The sequence below is a fragment of the Parasteatoda tepidariorum genome, chromosome X1, assembly GCF_043381705.1.
Source record: "Parasteatoda tepidariorum isolate YZ-2023 chromosome X1, CAS_Ptep_4.0, whole genome shotgun sequence".
NCBI classification, from domain to species: domain Eukaryota; kingdom Metazoa; phylum Arthropoda; class Arachnida; order Araneae; family Theridiidae; genus Parasteatoda; species Parasteatoda tepidariorum.
Genome location: NC_092214.1, coordinates 9,992,543 through 10,006,128, shown reverse-complemented (window position 1 = coordinate 10,006,128; position 13,586 = coordinate 9,992,543). Strand labels below are relative to the sequence as shown.

Genomic DNA, 13,586 nt, shown 5'->3' with positions numbered 1-13,586 from the left:
TATTCATATTACTAAGAATATTGATTTGTTTCATTTAAAAAGTATTAAAAAATGTTATGTTTAAAAAAAACATATGAAAATTAACATGAAAAAATATGAACTAAGATTCCATGCTGTTATAGTAGAAAAATTAAAGAAGCTGATAAAACTTAAATTATAAATAAAATTATTTAAAAGTTTTTCCTTCTATCAAAATATAATTTAGTGGAAAACTTACTTTTCTTTGACCTAGAATCACCAATTCCAAAAGGAAGAGATGATATTCTTTTAAAATCTTTGTTAGAAGGTGGAAACATCATTATCATGGAAGCAGCACACTGTCCTTCATAAGCTGATGCAAGCCACAGCCAATCTTGACCAGATTTCAAATATTCAACTGATGAAATATAATGAGCAAATGCTTCAGAAGGCAAACCGGATTGTAAAGCTAAGTCACCAATGTGTTTTTTCATTCTACCTAAGCACCTTTTTTTATACAGCCTAAAAACAAAACAATTTTTCTGATTTCTTGAACAAAAAAAATTTGAAAATCTTGTAATAAACTTCTTAATAAAATGATAAAAGAAATAATAATAAAATAATCTTGTGATAAAATGATATTAGTATACAGGAAAAATAAAGTTTTCATAAAAAAAATTTTTTTTATTAAATTGCAGTTAAATTTTGCACTTAAATAAAAACAAATTGGGTACGGTACAATACAAGGGTTCTGCAATAATTACCCTTTAAGTTTTACCAGCTTTAATTTTTATTTCCTCAAATCTATGTAAAACAGAGCTGACTCACTACAGTGCATCACATATCCAAAAAGTAAGTTACGTATTAATGAATTTCCTATATATAGGATGCAGATTTTTCAATATCAATGTTAAGATTGAAATACTGTAGAAATAATGTAACAAGCACAAACAAGTTAGTAAGACAAAGAGTTTTTGTTGCTACAGTCTATGCTAGAGGTGCACAACCTGCTCTCGACGCGCAGTTCACGGCAGCACCTGAATAAAATAAAAAACTATAGTTTTTTTCCTTTGAAAAGAAATCAAACATTTCGAATTACACATTTAAGCTTTTTATGTTCCCAATATTAAACAAAGTAGTGTTTTACATATTTTCTCTGAGATTATTGCTACAAATTACCATTTTATTTTAAAAATCCCAATTTTTTTTAATACATTATTACGATATATAAATTTAAAATATTAGTAATCGCTGTATATGTGCCGGATATCTCAGCTTATTATTTGCACTAGCTCTTTGTTATTTTTGCTACAGATATGAATGTGGTTTTTAAAATTGTGAGAATTGTAGTAAGTTTTGACTTATTTCAAGTTTTGAATCATGTATTCAAAGTAACTTGCAAACTTCATCACAAATTAAAATGACTTTTGGCTATTTTTTTGCAGTTATTGTTACCAATTTCCAAATGATTTTTCAAATTTTAATTTCGCACAATATTAAAACGAACTGTGAGTATCGAATTGCGCATTCATATAACCAGTTCTGTTTGCTATTCCATAGATTTAATGTTTTTTTTAATACACATTAGTACATCTAAGACATTCATTTCAACATAGTGGCTGTAATTTTTTTTCTCATTTATGAGGAAATCACTTCACAAATAAGTGCTAGGCATTTTCAAAATTAAATGCTCCAATTAAAAATAATTCATTTGATAGTAAAAGTTTCAAAGAAATTATTTTATCACTGCTCTTTTGAAAATAAAAATTAGCATGACGTCTGATATACAGACAGATGCCTTCTTAATCTTGGTGAATTTCTTTTGGTACATCGAGTTTAAAAATCATACTTTTCTTATTAGAAAATTTTATTCTCTTTTTATGTGAGCAGTTTTTTTTTTTTTAGTGATTTGTTTTGCAATAAAATATGTGGTATTCACATTCTCATTGATTTTTTTCTTTATTTAGATTTCAGTTTTCTGGGCATAATTTATTTAAATAAAATGGTAGGTAACAATGTTTGGTTTGACATTATTTTATCAGTTTAACTCCTTTTTTAGTATAGCCAGCTTTTATCCAAATTTGTCCATTCATATTTTTTAAGCATTTCAGTAACTTTAGATCAAAATTTGAATTACAGCATGAATAACATAATGTAAGAAATGATAGGAATAAAAACGACAGGATAAAAATGATAGGAGAAAAAAAATTACTAATCCCAGTTGACCACCTGCTTAGCAATGCACTACAAATGATCATATTACACAGGTTTCACTGTTCGAACTTCTAAGTTTGTACAAATATCAATCCATACTAATTTAATAACTGCTTTAACTACAGGATAAGCTAAATCACGCACACAATAAAATATTGAAATCTGTGACTTTTTGGAATGTAGGGGCAAATAAGATTTGTTGAAGTATTTCAATAAGATTTTAAGAAGAGTTCAACAGAAACATTTCGCTAGTGAATTAAAACAATTAAAGGTACCTCAACCAATTAAAGCTAACAGCAAAATTATAACTTCAAATCAGTTCATAGGTGACAATAGTATAGTGAGGGTCGGAATAGACTAAGGAATTTTAATCCTGCTGAAAATGTGAAATATCCAATAATCTACCTAATGATCATCAAATTACTAAATTCAAAATTAACTTTTATCATGAAATTTATTTGCACGGTAGTTTTCAATATTATAATCTTCAATAAGGCAGACATATTGCATAATAAATGCCAAAGATAATATAACAAAGTTCTCACTCAATTTTAAAAAAAAAAAATTCCCTGACTTCAGGTATTTCAGGAAAATTTCAATACAAATTCAAACCACATTTTATATAAACTATGCCATTTTTCATCAGAAAACTTTAATTGTTTTTTATTTGTAATGTCAAGTATTAGATTTTGCAAGCAAAAAAAAATCATCATTGAATGAATATGAATACATGGAAAAGTTTCACCAAAATGTGGAATACTCACACAATAATTGCATTAGATGCTAAAATTATTTAAATCAAATCTCAACAGCTGATTAATAATACTGACAATCTTAAGACTGGTTATTTTAAGGTATGATGAGGGTATTTTCTAGGTTTTTGTAAAATAAAAATGCAACTTTCCCTGACTATTTCTTACTTTTTAGAGTCTAAATAAAATTCACTGACAATTCCAGGTTTTCCCTGCTCTCCCTGACCTATAGGAGCCCTGATATAAGATGCTGATGGAAATGTGTTAAGTCTTGCAGTTCTAAATGAATGACCAATCTACCTAGTCCAAGAATCTCCCTGCCAAGAACAATTTCTAAAGTTGTTATAGATTTTACTGGCCTGTCTCTAACAGAATGAGAAAGAGAAGAACATGTTTAACCAACTAAGAGCTATATTGATTTGGTTTACAATGAAAGCAATTCCTTTAGAAATTTGCCTATAATTTATTGACTGAAATATCCATCACTTTTCTACAAAGAATTAAAGCCAGAAGAGGGAAAACAGCAGAGGTTTATAGTGATGATGAGATAATTAAGGCCTACAAAATTTGTAAATCATAATTATTGTAATAATTGAAGAAAATCCTGCAGAAATCTTGAGACAAATTTAAGGATTATGCAATCTCAAAAAGTATACAATGATTTTATTATTCTCTTGCCATTTCACATGAAAATCTGCCATCAAGTTCATAAAATTCTATCTAAAAAGAACAATGAGTACAAGAGTATTTCACTTTGATCAATTAAATTGAGGTTTATTCATCCTATTCATTCTACCTCAACAGACCCTTCAGATTTAACAACCTTTACACAAAGTCATTTTTTTGTAAGCTGCCACTCATCAGAGATCTTAAAACCTAATTTGATGAAAGAAAAACTATCATCTCTTAGGTGGCTGCACATGCAGCAGTTAATGCAAAGCTTTTGGAAAAGGTAGTTCAATGACTATCGTTCTAATTTGGAAGCAAGAGATAAATGGCATCTGATTCTATTCAAAGATAATAATTTACCCTTATTAAAATAGAAACTTGCTAAAGTTCTTGAAGTTCCTCCTGATCTAGAATAATCAGCGAGAGTTGTTACACTAAAGACCTCTAATAATGTGCTAAAACATGAAACTGCTATTAAATAACACATAATGAAGACTTAGATAACTTTTAATATTCATTTCAAGCAAAATGCATTTAATTAGCTATTATAGCATTATTTACCTTACAAAATATCTACTGATATTGAAGTTATTAATGATTTAAATTGATTGCATATATTCAACATTGATATTTGTATTAATTTTTGTTTAATGTTGATTTTATGTAGGAAGCATACATACAAGTGCATATAATTTCTAATTATTCTCTTACTTTTGCTTAAATTTAGTTAATATTTCTAATCAATGATAGCCTTTGTAAACTTTTAGAATTGGTTATAAGTTTAAATTTTCAAATCAATTAATATTGCTTAAACTTAATGGATTCTTGTAACTGTATATGTTAAAATAATAATCTTTCAAGAGCTATGTGCAGAAATATATTTCTTAGTTAATAAGAGAGTTAGTTATATTCCATATGGTTATCATGGTATGGTATCATACTTTTTATAATTCACTTACATATAATTAATTTATATATAATTAAGCTATATATAATTAATTTATATATAATGCATTTATATATAATTCATTTATATATAACTTATATAAATGCAATGGTGTGGTCAAAATCATTTTAAATTAAATTTAAAACTCCAAGAAATAAATCGAAAGCAAAAATTTCAAACAAAATGTATGAAAGTTGGAAGCTATGGTGATGCCAAACATAATCCTGTGATATTCAACTATATAAGTGTTCCAGAATTTATGATGGTTTTGAACGTCTGGCTATGTTTACATAGTTTCAAAGCAATACTTTTATTTTATATTTGGAATAGATAGCAATACCTGTTTCTTATAAATCTTTATGTGTTGTTTTGTGATTAAACTTTTCATGTTTGTTTTAATAATCTTTTGTTTCATTTGAATTAGATAATTCGCTTAAGACACAGTCACCAACTCATTTTCTAGCATGGCTTATAATTTTTAAAAAAATATAACAGCAAACCATTTACAACCATTTTTTGATTCTGAAATGAATCTGTTGATTCAGTTTAAATTAAGTAGGTACATTATATTTTATTTTTGCTCACAAATTCAAACATTGAAAAACTAACACAGATTTTACATAAAATTTTTTACAAAATTTTAAATTATAAAAATCGTACCTTGTATCAGTGTCGATTCCAACAAAATTCTTTTTTTCAAAAGGTGTAGTCAGAAGTGGTATTTTTTCCTGTTTTTCAAATGAGCGATTTAAGCGTTTAGATTCAAGAATCCAATAAATTGAGTTAATAAATTCTTTTACATCCTGTTTTAATTGATCACAGCTATCAGTACCAGGATAAATAATACAATGAATACTATTTGAATTAGAGGTGGATGGAATTATTAGTTTTTCTGAGCCAGATGGAGATGTATCTAAATCTATATTGTGGGAAGGGCTTACAGGGGAGTCACTAGACAAGCGATTTAAATCTATCTCACTATCATTGAGTTGAAAGTTTTCAGTAATACCATCACCAACATTTGGCAAAGAACAAAAATCTGGAGAATCATTTAATGAAGAAAATAACTCATTGCTGTTTTCATGTCCATCATGATTTGGAGAGTTTCTATTAAATAAACTATCATCATCTCCCAAATGACTTTTTGGCACAGGTTCAACATTATCCCTAAATACTACATGCTTCGAGTTATCTAAAACAGGAGTACATTCTGGAGATGGTACATCATCTTCTGGTGGCCCATTAAGTTCTGAAGGAGAAACACTATCAGTTCTGAATATGAAACATCGTGAGTCAAACACTGAATTACTGTACTCATCAAGGAGTGCACTGTGTTCTTTGGAAAGGTCATCAACATTAGATTCTGGATTGCCTTTACCTGGAATATTAACTATAATTACTTGTCAGCAACTCTTTATTTTAAAAAAAATTGCCTCAATATAAGACATGCCAACATTTAGGAAAGTCTATCATTTGCAATGGAATAAACACAAAATACTTCCTTTTAGTCCAAAATAAAATTCTTCAATTTCAAGTACGTAATCAAAATATTTTTTTTTACACAACACAAAAATAAAGAATTTACTAAAACAAATTATACAATTAGAAACTTTAAAATAATTTTAAACTTTCCTTTCATAACCCAGAACAATATTAAATTCTGTTTATTCATGAAGTTTTCATTCAAAGTATTTTTCATCCAATTAAAAAATAACCAGGGTGTGTTGATTTAAATTATGATTTATTACTTTAAAATTAATAATCTTATATTAAAATGATTTGAAAATATGAACTGAATAATTGATGATTTCTGAGGAAATTATTATTCAAATTATGAATTAATATATTATGATTTAATAAATTTAAATCATAATTTCATTGAATTTGATGATTTTCAGAGTTCATTTTTCTTTTAAAAAAAAATCCATAAAAATCATTGTCCAGCGTTAAATTTTAACTTCAATTTAATAAAGACATGCATTTTCATTATAATAACATTTTTGACTAGCTCATACCAAAAAAATTTTCATAAATAATGAAGTTCTATAAGAATAAATTTACAATAATGTTTAATTTTCGACTTCCTGTAAAGTTCACAGAGCGAGAGCCTCATTGTTTCATTTTTAAAAACTCCGTGAAAATAAAGCTCGCTTTGATACGGTGTATGCGACTGGTTAGGCTTACCACACAGCACTATTTGACCTAACACGTGCTACCTATTCATAAAAGACAGCTGGCAGAAAAGTTCCTCTTTTGCTTAGATTGCAACAGAACAGGGCTTGCATGGTACTAGCACCTCTTCTACCACCTCCATTAAGGAACAAGCAACTGACACTCCTTTTCTCCTACAGCGTTTCGGGATCCCGTCATGCTCTCGAGAAAAACGTTCTTCTTACAAACTGGGTGGGAAGCGAATTCTTCTATGTCATAATAGCAATCTGCGGAATGGTTCCATTGCAAGTTGAAATGCATAATTCACCCAGGGTTTATCGTTTTTTAAAGGGATACAGAAACAAAATTTTTAAAGGCAGAGAGGAGAATCTTAAAACTTATTTTTGTTAAAAATATTTTGTGAAACTACCGTTTTTCCTAAAGTTGAAATTGTGAAAGTACCGCTAATCGGTTTTAAATTTGCCTTGGACAGACCCTTGTAGCCTGAAATATATTTTCATTAAACACTTTTAATAATATTTCAATTATAATTATATTGATAAAATTTGACTTATTATAATCTTAAATTCTTAAAGTACCTTTAAAATAACAAAAAGGAAATTGATTTAAATAAGAAAAAAAATATGATATAAATCAAATTTTTTTGATTTATTCTTTTAAAAAAGTCCAAAAAAAATTATGAAAACTATAAATTGTGATGTTTTGGATACCATTATAACAACTTGATTGATTGAACAAGAGAAACTTTCAAAAACAGCAATGATTTTAACACATTGCAAATTTTGTTATGGTTTTCAAATCTGGAAGCATTTACTGAAATAAAGCAGTAGCATAATTAGGTGTTCAATAACAAAATTAGTGAATAAAGCTTCAGCTTTAACAACACTTAATCATAATGTTTCACAATATATCAGGGTTTTTTTTATATATCCATCGTTGAACAGTCGACCCAATTTTTGGGTTTACGACTACTAATGTTCAAATCCGTAGCCTTGTCATTTTGAACCAATCCAGAAAACAGGAAACTCCTGAATCAGTACCCCTAGAGGTACTGATTTGTTATGAGAACATGGACTTTGCGACTCAACAGATTCAACCATAACTTAAAGAGGAGTCTTCAGTCAGCCTGGGATCGATCCCACGAATTCTTGGACATAGGCCCAGTGCCCTACCAACCAGGCTATCTCGGCCTCAATATATCAGTTTCATTTTATTTTATAACCGCGGCTGAACAGCCGACCCAATTTTGGGTTTACGACTACTAATTTTCAACTCTGGAACCTTGTAATTTTGAACCAACCCAGAAGATGAGGAAACTCCGGTATCAGTACCCTCGAGGTATGATTTGTCATGGAAACATGGAGGACTTTGTGACTTGACAGATTTGACGTGCACCAGTCACCATTACTACACGAGGAGTCTTCGGCCGGCCTGGGATCGAACCCATGAGCTCTTGGACATGGGCCCAGTGCCCTAGCAACCAGGATATCCCGGTCCTCAATACTCAATATATAAATTTTTTTTTTGTTTTTTTTTTATATCCGTCGCTGAATAGCCGACCCAATTTTGGGTTTACGACTACTAATTTTCAACTCTGTAGCCTTGTAATTTTGAACCAATTCAGAAGACAATAAAACTCCTGGATCAGTACCCCCAGAGGTATGATTTGTTATGGGAACATGGAGGACTTTGTGACCCGACCGATTTAACGTGCATCAGCCACCATTTACTACACAGGGAGTCTTCGGCCGGCAGGCATCGAACCCACGAACTCTTAAAATGATGCTTAATGTTCACAGTACTCTCCATTCTGCTGGTAATTATAACTTTTTCTACATGCACAAAAGCAAAAATGAGAGAAATTTGCATTTAATGTTACAATTTCATGTGTTAAACATTTGCTGTTGAATAAGGTATATTAAGGCATTTTTCCGGATAACAAATTATACAACAGTAATATCTTGTGATTTGAAGTTGAAAGCTTATATCAACTTCTTCAAGCTTATTTTCCCAATCTTAAAATTTTGTAATGGAATAGCCATCTTAAAAAAATTCATTAAATGGAACATAGAAATAAAAAATAAAGTTCAACAATTATTTGTGTTTAAGAAAAAAACAATGCTAACTATTGTAGTTTCTTTTTTGCATTGCACTAACTAATATGTGCTCAATTTTTTTTTAAATTTAAAAATAGAAAAAACATTGTTAAGCTCTTGATATAGCAAACAATAATGTTGACAAATCAAAATGGTCAAAAATCTAGCATGATAGTCATGAAATCATAATGCATATGAAGTTTTTTAATGATATATTTAAGACATTCAACTACTAACTAAATGTATATAAATACAGACAAATAAATAAGTACTAATATACAAATACATAACTGACAATAATTATTACAACTGTGGTACCAATTTCTCCAAGAATGATTTTGAACTTACAAATGATAAGAGGAAAGCAATATAGTTATTATTGGTGTTCATAATATAAAACTCATTTAATGTATAAATTTATGCAATGGTGTAATACATTTAGTCTCATTAAAATTATTAAAAAAATCAACATTTAGCTAGTCAGTCTTTAACACTCCAAATGATGAGCCTCAGGGTAAAAAATGTTTGGGATTCCTTCTGTTAGGCACTACCCTTCTATTGATCAACATGAAGGAAGCTGGTTTTTTGATACAATGAAACTTGTTGCTGAAAGTTCAGAAAAGCAACAACTAATGCTCAGAAGGTGATTTCGTGTTCTTAAAATGTGAACAATCATATGAAAAAGTATAACTGCGGGCTAAAGAAAAATGTTTCATTTTATATTCACATTTTTTTTAGATTTATCTTATTAAGTTTTATTTTATTAAGAACTGTCATCATCCTAAGAAATGTTTAATTAAATTCAATTAAATCAAAAATATAGTAAAATTATATTGTTTTATTTTTTATCTTGCAGTAAAGAAGATCTTATAATGCAAACCTAGAAATGTGATTGCAATGTAATTGTAATATAAATAATTAAAGAGTGAATGGAAAAAAATTCATAAAAACTCAAAAAAGTCAATTAAAAAGGCATAAAAAATAAATAAGAAAACATTTTAATTAATTTAAATAAATTCTTCATTCATACCTATGGATATAAGGCCAACAACCTTTCGATATGTTTGAAAATCACCCCATTCATTGTTTTTTGAAGAATAATTATTCTCATACCTTAGCCAAATGCAACGCTGAACTCCAGATTCTCGAATTTTTATATACTGGACTTGTTTGATTTTTTCAAAAATCTTATGAAAGGATTTTTTGCTAATTTGGTCACCTGAAAAAAAAATAATAAATAACTCTGCTATGCAAAATGGTTTCATTAATTTAAATCAACTGATTCTTTTTTAAAAAAATATTTGACTAAAACAAAATAATTTTAAAAAATTAGTTTAAAAAAATTGTTTCTTAAAAAATTTACAAGCATTTTAGCATTAAAAAATAGTTTAATTTTTCAATTAGTTTTAAAGTTTTCCAATTTATTCAAGATATACTGTTGCACTTTAAAGTTTCAATAAGAAAAATTTTATAAATAATGTGTAATAAATTAGAGCATATTTGCATTAACATTTTAAAACTCTTTTAATGCTTTTTGATTCATTAGAAAGCAAACAAAGTAAAAAGTGAAAGTTTAATGCAAATTTTGTGCATACACACAATTGTAAAAAGTAGTTACAAAATGAGTTTTCTCTTTAAAAAATTATAATAAATAAAAAAAAATCTTGATGGGGAATAAAAAGTTTTACCAATTCTTTATGTTAAAACGTCAAATTTAATTTTAAATCTTAAAGTTTCTACAATGCTAAAAGAAAATCATCCTAATGTAGCATTTAAAAAGAAAACTGTCCAGATACATAATGTCAAAAATGTATAGAAACAGTTAAATATCCTGAAAGATAAACATGGATCAAATATCTAAAAATATACTTGTAAAATAACTACAAAAGATGCATTCAATGATACTACTTGGGAGGGGGGAGGGGACACCTTCAAAATATTAAATAGAAGTCCTTTATTTTACCATTGCAGACTTTGATTTTCAAGAAAAAAATTCCCAATTTATTAAACAGGTGTTAAGTTTTTATCAATAGAGGGTACTATAATTGCAAAATGAAGATGGCATGAAGATTATTTGAAATAGAGATATCCTGTTAGACTAAAAGTAAATGAAAATATACTAGTTTGATAATCTGACAAACATATCCAATCCCACCAAAATTGACTACATCCCTACATCTTATGGCGACTTTCAGGGGGGGCCTAGTTTGGGAGAGAGATGTACGATTAAATTTTTGACGAAACCCATCTATCGGCAACATTCACAATAAAAATATGCCTTTTAAATCAAAAATAACTTATGGTGTACAATCAGTGGATTAATTTTAGTACTCACAATCGAGTTTTAAAGATTGAATAGTAAGAATAATACAAATATAACCAAATAAGAAATGAATAAAAAAACTGAGGAAATACTATTGAATTTTGTAAAATTTTAGACATTACAATTCCTCAATCATTGAATTCCTTGTTTATATCATTTTAAATTATAATTAACATCAAAAAACCTTAAGTTAACTAAATGATACCATTTTAAAATTAAAATTTTATTAAAAAACATTCCAGCATTCTGGTTAGTCATTATGAAAGACATCAGATATTTTGTTATTTTATGTATGTTATAAATATAAATTAATTTAATTAATTAAGCTTTAAAAAGCTTAATTAATAGAATGAATGTCTAACTCTATTATTTTCTGATCAAATCAAAATTTATTCAAAACATTTGTCAAAACCAACTTTAAAAATAAGTGGATTTGTTAAGGTAATAGGGTAAGATTTTATAGGTACCTAAGTAGATAGAGAATCCTGAAATAAATATTGCTTTAAAAATTTAAACAACAAAGTATATGACAATAACAAATCATAAGAAATTTCTGCAAAATAAAAAAATTTAAATATTTATGCAATTATATTTTGCCTGAATTTTCAGAAACTGGTATTCCATGTCAGACTATCAAAATCTAATGGTATTATTCAGAAAATAACATAATAAAAGGAAGAAAATTAAAAAAGAAAAAAAATATATTTAAGCAGTTTATTTTTAATTTTAAAAATTAAAACTTATTATATCTATATTATATTTCACAATAAATTAGACAGCAATCTAGACCAGTAGTCAGCAACACTTTTTCAAGTGGGTCATTGTTCAAAAATACTTTTTATATTACTTCTATTTCAGATCATACATTTTCTTAGAAAATATATGGATATCAATATAGCATTAAAAGAAAATAGCATTTAAGCAATACATTTACAAGGGTCTGTATAGAAGAGATTTAGGTCCGTTAACGGACCCTTCACAAAATAACTTTCATAAAAACGGTCCCTTCACAAAATATTTTAACTTAAAAACAGATCCTTCACAAAATAATTTATCTTTTAATCGGACCCTTCACAAGAGACACTCAATAGACATTTGCGTATTATTGTAAATGGGCTGGGAAAATCGACTGATGCTGAGTGTTCAGCTATTATGGATATTTTCAAATCTACTGGCAATCGACGTATATTGCTCTAATATTTTGTTAATCATGTTTTTCTGCTTTAATTCTAAGGCTAAAAAGTCAAAAAAAAAAATTATACATTTAATATGTTGTATTCTAAAAGAATATTTCTACTTCTACAAGCATCGTGTATACATTCTTATTGATATCAAATTATTTTTTTTTTTGTAAATAAATAATTGAGCAATTTATTATTCATAAAATTAGTTGATAAAATATTATGTAAATAAAAATAAACTAATGTCAATTTTTAAAAAAAATATATTATAAATTTAAGAATTGTTTAAGTTTACTTAATGTGTAACACATTAGAAGTGATACATAACTAAGATGTGTTATTTACAATATGTCAATTGAAATTAAATATGTGAGTGATTTTGCTTCCAGTATTCGCACAAAATGAATATTCTGTGTAGTGCAGTATAGGCTAAATACCAAATATTTGTATGTTGCATCTCTAATTTAGTAGCAATAGCTGTTTGTTTTTGAAATTTTAATTTTTTTAATTGTAATTTTACACATTGAGCATAATCTTGTATTCATTTATGATTTAAAAACTCGTTGAATAAATTTTTTGCAATAACAGGACCCTATTTGCACAAATTCACAAAACAGAACCCTGGTTGAAAGAATGTAACTTAACGCTTATTTTATATTCACAAATTACGAGTAATTTTTTTCACAATTTTACAAAAACAGGACTTTTCACAAAATGTCTGGACAGACCCCTGATTTATATAAATAACACATAAATAAATACTATATTAGACTTACTACTTTCTTCTAATAACATTGATAATCACACATCAGTTTAACTGGCTGATATCTCAAGGTCAACTAATGAAACATAAGGCACTTTGAAATAGGTTTAGCACATGTTTTATACTTGCATGAGTTGCAGAATAATAGAATTTCATCATTTTGCAACACTTTACAATATTAACACACTGGGTACTTTCAATTTGGACATGGATATAACCAACAATAGCTGGCTATCGAAAATACCAGGTGATCGCCAAGTTGAAAAATGAAATGTATAAACAAAAACTTCAAATCACTTGTTTTTTCAGCAGTTGTGCTATGAATTATTAAAATCATAGATTTGCCTTTCATAACATATGGAAATATTTATAAATAAATGCAGTTTCACTCTTTATGCAAAGACATTTCATGTTCTTTAAACTATACCATTTACTACAGTGGACAAAATTTGTCACATAACTGATCACCTTGATAAAGTAAAAGAACTGATCTATTTTATGAATCTTTGCCC

At 27.7% G+C, this 13,586-nt stretch overlaps 1 protein-coding gene across 2 annotated transcripts in view; it reads right to left on the bottom strand.

Annotated features, from left to right (window-relative positions):
* Nucleotides 1-13,586, bottom strand: part of LOC107455834 (trafficking protein particle complex subunit brun) — a 75,223-nt gene that overhangs the window by 58,410 nt on the left and 3,227 nt on the right. For both annotated transcript variants that reach the window (XM_016073546.3, XM_071187804.1), the window contains exons 3-5: nt 9,838-10,026; nt 5,200-5,917; nt 218-480 (exon numbers count right to left, since the gene is read on the bottom strand). In XM_016073546.3, the coding sequence (XP_015929032.1) occupies nt 218-480; nt 5,200-5,917; nt 9,838-10,026 (1,170 nt within the window). The remainder of the gene's footprint in view (nt 1-217; nt 481-5,199; nt 5,918-9,837; nt 10,027-13,586) is intronic.